Source organism: Culicoides brevitarsis, chromosome 3 (genome assembly GCF_036172545.1).
Source record: "Culicoides brevitarsis isolate CSIRO-B50_1 chromosome 3, AGI_CSIRO_Cbre_v1, whole genome shotgun sequence".
NCBI lineage: Eukaryota > Metazoa > Arthropoda > Insecta > Diptera > Ceratopogonidae > Culicoides > Culicoides brevitarsis.
In genome coordinates this window covers 5,980,449-5,989,401 of record NC_087087.1, presented here as the reverse complement: position 1 = coordinate 5,989,401, position 8,953 = coordinate 5,980,449, and the positions used below count along the sequence as shown (strand labels likewise).

At 26.9% G+C, this 8,953-nt stretch overlaps 1 protein-coding gene across 1 annotated transcript; it reads right to left on the bottom strand.

Annotated features, from left to right (window-relative positions):
• Nucleotides 1-3,650: 3,650 nt before the first annotated feature.
• Nucleotides 3,651-4,699, bottom strand: LOC134833796 (very long chain fatty acid elongase 7-like). The gene is made up of 3 exons (XM_063848250.1): nt 4,436-4,699; nt 4,126-4,375; nt 3,651-4,066 (listed from the first exon to the last, which is right to left on the bottom strand). The coding sequence occupies exons 1-3, from the start codon at nt 4,697-4,699 to the stop codon at nt 3,651-3,653; spliced, it is 930 nt and encodes a 309-aa protein (XP_063704320.1).
• Nucleotides 4,700-8,953: the final 4,254 nt, after the last annotated feature.

The following is an 8,953-nucleotide window of genomic DNA, read 5'->3' as shown; positions in this document are numbered from 1 at the left end:
TTTGGCAGTTTTGAGTTATAAAATGATTAAAAATGATAAATAAGAGCCCTCTGACAAATTTTTATCCATTTGGAGCAAAATTTGACAAAAATTGCTTTGACACAGTTTTTGACACAGTTTTTTTGCTCTTGATTTAGTTTTTAAAACAAAACTGTGTCAAAGGAAAAATTTTTTTTCAGTTTCAATTTTTTGGCAGTTTTAAGTTAGAAAATGATTACAAATGATAAATTAGAGCCCTCTGACAAATTTTTATCCATTTGGAGCAAAATTTGACAAAAATTGCTTTGACACAGTTTTTGACACAGTTTTTTTGCTCTTGATTTAGTTTTTAAAACAAAACTATGTCAAAGGAATTTTTTTTTCAATTTCATTTTTTATGCCCAGAGAAAAACTAAGAATTACTTACAAAAATTATGGGGCACACCATTTTAATTAATTTTTCTTCTTTTTAGTTTAAAAATTAATTTCAAAAAATTTTAATGAATTTTGCTTGATTTAATTTTCTTATGATTTGAAGATGAAATCTTAATTAAAATTAATTCTTGAAAAAAATAAACTAAAGTCAAAAACCTTGAATAAATTGTTAAAATCAACTTAAAACAAGATAAATTAAAAAATTCTAGAAGACAAAAAACTCTTGACATTCATTCATAAAGTATCAAAAAAATATTCACAAAACATTTAAAAAAATTATAAAAACAAAAATATATGCAAATTTTTGTCGTTAATACAAATATAAACACACAAATGCGTCAAATGGAGGTTTGAATAAAATTTGCAACTTTCCTTTGAATTTGCAATGTGTTATGCATTCAAAACTATTAAGATAAGACTGAATCTCAAACCAGTATTGGTCAGGAATTTATTCACCATCTGCACAGTCTTTGAAGAGATTTATTGTCAAAAAATCTCTTCAAAGTATAAAATGTACCTTGACAGTTTGAAATTCAATGTAGGCTGTTGCAATAATTGGAGCCCTAAACCAGTTTAGGAAACCTTTAACAAAACTGTCAACATTGAACTTGATCGTGTCCTAATCCGGTTTCAGTTTAATTAAATTCGCTCCTAATCAGTTTTTGATTTTTTTTACGAATTTTGTTCAAAGGGCTTTAAACTTGTTTCTGAATTTTAAGATATTCGCCCTATGAACAGCATTAAAATTCAGTGCCCATAATTTCTTTTACATAACCGGTAAATTTCGTAAGTTGTAAGCAAGCACCTGTGCCAAAAAAATTTAAAATTATTGACATGAGAATCACGCATCAGCGAAAGACAATTAAGTTAGTTGTTGGACCAAAAATTGATGCCCTCGAGTCTAAGATGCAAGTTTCGAAACTAATTATTGCCAAATTTTGTCAAGTGTAATTAATTTCTTTTGTGCTTGATGAATTTTTGTCACATATGTCGAGACTCTAATTATTATCTCAAGGGTGACGATTTCACATTTTTAGATAATAATTGAATCGACCATCGAACTTTATGTGTTTTTAATTGATTCATTTTCAATTTTCCTTGAAAATTTCTTCGAGGCTTTTTTCATAATTTTTTAATGTTTTGTGAAAAATTATTTTTTTTTTAATTTTTTATATTTTTTTTAATAAAAAAAATTAAATAAAAATTTAAAAAAAATATTAAAAACTTACCAATAAATCACAATTGAAGAAAACGGTTCAAAAAGCCCGCAAAAAATTTTTTTAACAAACAAAAATCAAATTTAAATTTTTAATGTTTTCACTTCAAAGTTCACGCGACAACTGATTCAAAATGTTTGGGTACCAAAATTTTATCACAACAAAAATGAATTTTCAGATGTTTATTTTTAATGATACATGTTCGATACAAAAATTGATACTATAAACAATACAGAAGATGTATGTTACGAAGATGTACGAAAAAAGAGCCAAAAAAGCGAGAGACAAAAAAACAATTTTTTGTTAATATTAATGAGAAAAGATGTTGTGCAATATTTTTATAAATGAAGCTACACGTGAGAGATACAGGTGAAGTAACTTAATGCTGACTTAACGTAAGAAGACGTAAGGTTTTGGTAAGTTGGTTTGAAAATTTCGTTATTTTTTAAGCTGAAGGTAAGTTTTAGTTGAAAATTTATTTTTTTTATATAAAAGATTTTTCTAATTTTCTTTTTTTTATTTTAGGTAAAATTAGAAGCTTTTAAATATGGAATGAAAAAAATCTATGAAGCAAAAATAAAGGATTTCAGAAAAAATTACAATTTTAGAATTAAGTTTTTAATTAAATTATTTTTGTAACGATTTTTAATAATTTAAAATTGGATAATAAAGTATGCTTGAAGGTCTGAAATATTTTTAGAAAATCTTTAAAAACGTAAAATGGATTTTTAGAGATTTTTTGAAAACCATTTTCAGACAAGATAGCAATTTTACGATAAATAAATAATAAATAAGGATCTTTTATTATATTCAATAAAAAAGCTTTAATTAAGCTTTATTGAATATTTAGCCTCTTTGAAGCTTGATTTAATAAAATTACTTCAAGAGAGTTTGCGTTTTATTTAAAGTCGTCTCTGTCTTATCAACTCAGATTGATAAAATTTGTTAGAAAATACAGTGAAAATTCAAAAGAGGGCAATTTATTAAGGCATAATTTCACTCTTTTTTCGTAGGGCACATTCGATTTTCTATTTTCAATCGGTTAAATTTTGGGTTTATTTTAACTATTTTTATTGGAAAAAAGTTTTCTAAATTTTGAAAATTTGAAGTTAAGGAAAAAAAATTTTTAAAAAAATTTTAGTTTTTGAAGGTTTTTTAAAAAATCAATGAAATTAAGATTATTTTGGAAATTTTCTCAATAAATTTCCAAAATTTTTAAATAATTTTTATTAAAACAGTAAAAATTTATTTATTGATTTTGAAATTTTATAAATTAATTTTTTACAAATTTTCTTTGAAAATTTTATAAAAATTTTTTGATATGCCCTAAATTCTCTCATTGATACATTTAAATGAATTTTTTTGATTTTTTCAAAAAATTCAAATTTATTTTTAAGAAAATGATATTTTTTTGAAAAATTTGAAAAATTTTTCCATTAAGAAATTTATTTACGGTAATTATTCATTTAAATTTGTAATTTTTTTTTCAAAAAAAATTATTTTTCAAATACTTTTAATTTTTTTAAATTTTTTTTTTGATTTTTGAAGCCTTTAGATTTAGAATCTATTATTCGAATACTTACATGTTACCTCAATTTTAATAAAAATAATTAAAAATCAATTTTTAAATCTTTTTACCCTTAAAATATTCTTATTTTATTTATTTAGTTTATTCACATGTGAAAAAAATCTAATTAATTACATTCAAACTTAAAAATTATTTATATTAACATTATTTACTGTAATTTTTTTTCATAAAAGGCTATCTAGACGCATCGTCGACGATGAAAGAGCCCTTTTTGGATTTCGTGGAAATCGTTCTGGCTGCAAATAACTTATTATTCAGGTAATTATCGGTATCTATTAGTTTTGGTAACACTCAATATACAATTAAATATATATAGACTCTCTATTTCATTGGACTCAAGTAACAAAATTTGAAATCATCATTTAAAACAATAAAAAACAGAAAATAATTGAAACTAATCACAAAATATTCATAAAAAACGCACACATCTTTTAGCTACTCTTGACTTTTTGTGTAGCGACATTTCCGTTGATATCAAGTCCGTTTGCGGCAGCAGCTTTAATTTCTTGCGCCAATTTTTCCGCTGCGAGACTTTTGCGTTTTTCCTCTTTCTTTTGTTGATTCACGAGATATGTCTTTCGGTAAAAGTCGGAGAAGAGATAGATGAAGAGCACGGCGTTGGCAAGGAAGAATCGCGTGAAGAATTTGTCGGTTTTGCAACTGAAGCAGATCATGATGGTCATGTAGAGAACAACGGCGAAGAATTGGATGAGTTGGATTTTGGTGATGTAACGTTTCCACCAAAGGTATTTGCGGTATTGAGGTCCCATTGCGGCAATCAAGTAGTAGAAATACATGAGAACGTGCACTGAAGAGTTGATCAAACCGACAAAGACACCAGATTCTCCTGAAATTCAAAAGGTTTAAAACTTCATGAAAGGTTTAAAAGCTTTTAAGGAAACTTACCTGGCAAATACTTCAAATAATACCATGAGAAGGTAAAGGTAATTGTATGATGATAAATATGCAAGAACGAAATTTGGTTATCCTTTTTACGTAAAACGAAGAAAATTGTATCCAAGAGATCCAAGAGTTTCGCAATCATGTACAAATAAGAGCCTTGCCATACCAAAACGGCGAGATAACGATCGCGACCCGGAGTATAGCGACATCCGAAGCTAAAGAGCCATTTGAAGGGTTCGTCAACGAGTCTCGTCTATATCAAAAATCTCATGAGTTTCAAAAAAAAACCTTAAAAACCCAAATTTAAACTTACCATGCTAACAATGTAACAACACAAAACAACCTGTAACGCATTGTAAGCCATCATGACATATTTCAAGTCAAATGGCTTCCGATCACGCATCAATCTTGGCCCGATCTTTGTGACAAATGCCAGATACGATCCGATAATTGTGAGCATCATTACAGGCGATTTCATCATGACCCACGAATCGATGAGGGGATCCACACCAACTTGTGAGATTTCGTACATGTTCCAGAGAGTCTCGGCAATTGAAGTTGTTTGATTCGACGACATTTTTGAATTGATTTGATTTGAATGATTCTGCACACTGGAATTAGATGACAAAATGTTATCATGAGAAGAGAACAAACTCGACTGAATAACCTCGTGGGAAGTCTTCCGTTACAAAGGTAAGTAACTTATTTTTTGGTTTTTTTTTTACCAAAACTTGTTCAAAGGGTGACTGGCAAGAATTTTAATGAAATTTTATTGTATTCAAGATTCACCAAATTTGTGATAAAAGAGAATATTTAAAGTTTTATGTCAAAAATCTATTTAGTAGTCGAACTGACTACTTTGACGTAATTTAGTTCTTTCAAAGGGACAAAAACTCATGAATAAATTAAATTTTATTGAAACATTTAGATCACGTCATAACCAGTTTATGGGTTAGTTCTAAAAATATTTTAGGACAACAACTTTTTTTATTGTAAAATTATCTCGCCGATTTTTTTTTTGTATTATGAAACTTTTTGTTTACGAGACAAAATTTGTTTATAGCTTAGAAGAAAAATTCCAATTTAACGTCCTTGTAACGTTTTTGCCCTATCTTTCGTTATTAATGAGAAAAAGATATTTGAAACGTTGATAGACTAAGTGAATTACCTTTTAAATACTCGTTTTGTTTCTTTTTCAACCTTGTAATTGTTGATAAAATTATTTATGAACTTGATCTAATTTTTTGAGGAGTTCCTTATATTTTGATTCTTATTTGACTTTTGTCAATTTTTTTCAATATTTCACTTTTTTATTTGACTAAAGGCACAATACATTTATTTAATAATTTTTTTTTCAAAAATTTTCTTTGAAAACTATTGAAATTAATTTTTTTTATTAATTTTAAATTTTTAATAATTTATTTTAATTAAAATGTCTGTGCGTTTCTTCACTTTAACTTAGTTTCAGCAAAACTTTAGATCACTTCTTGCTCCGCGAAAGGCGAATTCACAAGTGAAGAGAAAAGCGTCGTTAGTCGCTTTAAGTAACTTAAGTTCATTCACCAAAAAGAACAAAAGATTTTGTGCGGAACAGAAGGAGGGAGGGAGAGAGAATCAACTTCATTAACAGCGTTTTCTATTTTCTTCTTTTTAATTTCAGGTTAAAGTCAGGGACGCTGAACGTTACAAAGAAATGTGAGAGAGCAATGAAATTGCCGTCACTGAACTTTGTTAAAAAATTAAATAAATGGCATAGTTCGATTAACAATAAAAGGTAAATATAAAAGATCGGAACTAAATTTCTCTCTTTTTATTGTTTGTTTTTCTTTTTTTTATTCAATTTTAGTTAACATGACATTAACATTGTTGGTCTACAATTAACTGCAGCTCAAGAGTGTGCAAAACAAGGTCAAGCGAAATTATTTCACAAGAAAATGCAAAAAATAAAAAGATGAGGAGCCTTGATATTCAACACTGAATTTCGGTTGAATTGCTACTGACGAGTTCCTTGCTTCTAAGTTTTTCGTGGCCTTCAACGTTCGACTTTGACTTTGTTTTGCTGTCTGAGCTGCGAGACTTTCTAACGGTTTGATTTGAGACAAAAAAAAATTGTTGTTGTTGCTTTAAAGCGTCTAAATATGTAAGTAAATAATTTGATTAGGCTTAATTATGCAGAAACCAGTTATCGTTTCATTAATAGGTCTTTTTTGTTTTAAGCTGTGATCGATTGTTATTTTGTTGAAACGCATTACGTTACATGAGAGTTGAGTTTAAAGGGTCTGTACGTGAACTATGGAATGGTAAGCTTTTATCTAAAGTTTTAATTTTTTAAAAACTTTTTAATTTCAGAGTCTAAAAATTGAAAATATCACAAATTGGATGAAAAATAAATTGGATAAAATTTAAAATTGGATCAAATAAGAAATTTAGAATAATATTCCCAACAAAATTTTCCTTTTTAAAATCATCAAGGGACCTGGCTTGAAAGAATATGAATTTCATCAATTATCATAAGATATTTAACATTAGCTTTTTATCAAGACGATGGTTTGCTATAGGTTGCTATAAAGAATCACAAAGAAATAATTCGAGCACTGTTAAGGCTGTTAGTATCAGCCGTTTCATCATGAATGAAAACCAACAAATTGAAGATTATCTTTAAGAAATATGCAACATCGGCGTCTGTAAAGAAACATTTTACAAGTGCACTTAAGAATTAAATAAAAGACTGACTAATGAAGTACGAAGATAGAAAGTAATTATAAAAGACGACCATCATTTTAAAATTCTTGTATCTATTTCTTGAGGATGAGCAAAAGCTCTTGAAACTCAAAACGAAAAAAATTTCTATTCTTTAAAATAACTTTTGTTCATGAAAGAACATCTTTACACAGTACAACTGTCATTTTTAGTTCTTTTTTTATATCACTTCCATATATCAATACGGTAAAGATATAATATTACCAAAATGCGCTCACGTAATTTCAAACGACCTCCATAGATAAAGTTTTTATTAAAGAAAAAAGTGAACATCGACTTTTATGTATCTTAATTTTACTGGATCATAAAAATCGCAACATTAATTAAGCAATTTTTTGTAAAGAATTTAATTGAATTCCAATAAAATGTTAAACCAAATAATAGACCAAAAATAATTGAGGCTGATTAAGACGTGAATATTTTGTCGTATACTTTAAACTAAACCTCGTAATGTAGAATGTTGTTGGCCTTTAATCTACCAAAATTAATATTATTTGTCGCAAAAGATTTTTTTGACATTGGTTTTGGTTTCTTGTTATGATTATTATTATTAAGTCATCTTCTTCCTCATGTTTCTTCTTAAATTTTAAGTGATTTATACTGAAATATTTTCAATACCAACATTCTGAATTTTTTGTAAATCTTTACAAGATTTTATTTTTATGTAAAAAAAGGGAGTGTCACAAATTTTTTAGGGAAATAAATGTGACGTGAATTATTTTTTATTATAAGCTAAACCTTTATATGTGTCTTTTTTATCCGAGGTGTTTGAACTTGATAACTGCCAAAAAATGTTTGAATTATTAACAATTCAAAAAAAAAATATATATAAAGAACTTTTAAGAATTCAAATGTACTTTAAACAAGCATCCAAGTATAAACTGCAGGATGCTATAAAAATAAATTGGTCGAAAATATTGTTCTAAAATATAGATTAAATTAATTCAAAGTTATTTAAAGATCTAAATAATCTAAAATTTTTTTCAAATAATTTTTCTTTAAAACACTTCATAAAAAAAATGTCAGAGAGCAAAGTCTAAAAATAACTCAACTATAAAAAAATTACTAAAAATAAAGCAAAAAATCTTTTAACAGTAATTGCAACGACTCGGAACGGAAGGAAATATGCTTCATGCAATTTATCGTTAAACCAGTTGGTGAACAGAAAAATGACCAAAAAATAAAATTGAAAAAATAAAAATAAAATGCAGCGTCTCTGTTGGTGGCTTAATGTGATTAACCTTGTTTGCTACAATGTTGTGTATACAGCTTATAAAATAAATTTTTGAATCATTTAATAAATTTTAATCAATGTTTGGATAGAAACGTGACCAATATCCATCACTGTTTTTAAATTTAAATCCATTAAAATTATTAGAAATGATCATGAAATGTCACTTTTGATAAATTTGAAAATTATTTCTTTATGAATGAAAATTAAAAAAAAATTGAGATATCAAAAAATATGATAAAAATTTGCAAATTAACACTTTTGGTTGATTTACATACAAAACAAACTATTAAAAATTTAAATTTTCGTTCATAATTTTTTTTTTCATTCAAAAAAATAATCAATGAAGCCGCTTTCGGAACTACAACATCGATAACAAGCTTGTAGTAAATTTTGCATAAAACATGGCGATTAATCAGTAAATATTGCACAATTTGAGATGCAACCTTGTACTTGACCAGTCAATGGATTTCAATATCAATGGTAAAATTTACCCAAAATTTATTCTCAAAAAATGCAAATTTTGTACCGTTAGATGTGCATTTGCATAAATTTGCGACCCTTTTTTAAAAAAAAAATGTTTATAAGGCATTCCGTTAAAATTTTAAAAAAATTTCTGGGTTTCGACACTTTTACTTGAACTTGAAAAAAAATATAACAAGAAATTTGAGGAGACGTCATTAATGATAAATATTTATGGAAATTTTTTTCTGATGCGCATCACGTAAACACGATTTTTATGTGATAAATAAGATTAGTCAGCGGTTTTTGTGAGACAATTAGCACGTGAATGCTTGGCGCCGTTTTTCATTTGTGTTAAAAAAATATTCTTAACTTAGG

What these genes read in the sequence shown, in the direction of transcription:
- LOC134833796 (XM_063848250.1), bottom strand. Translation starts at nt 4,699, where the DNA reads ATGTCGTCGAATCAAACAACTTCAATTGCCGAGACTCTCTGGAACATG. An exon ending in GTTGTTACATTGTTAGCATG is followed by an intron (nt 4,376 to 4,435) that starts GTAAGTTTAAAT and finishes TTTTTGATATAG; the next exon opens with ACGAGACTCGTTGACGAACC. An exon ending in TTATTTGAAGTATTTGCCAG is followed by an intron (nt 4,067 to 4,125) that starts GTAAGTTTCCTT and finishes TTTGAATTTCAG; the next exon opens with GAGAATCTGGTGTCTTTGTC.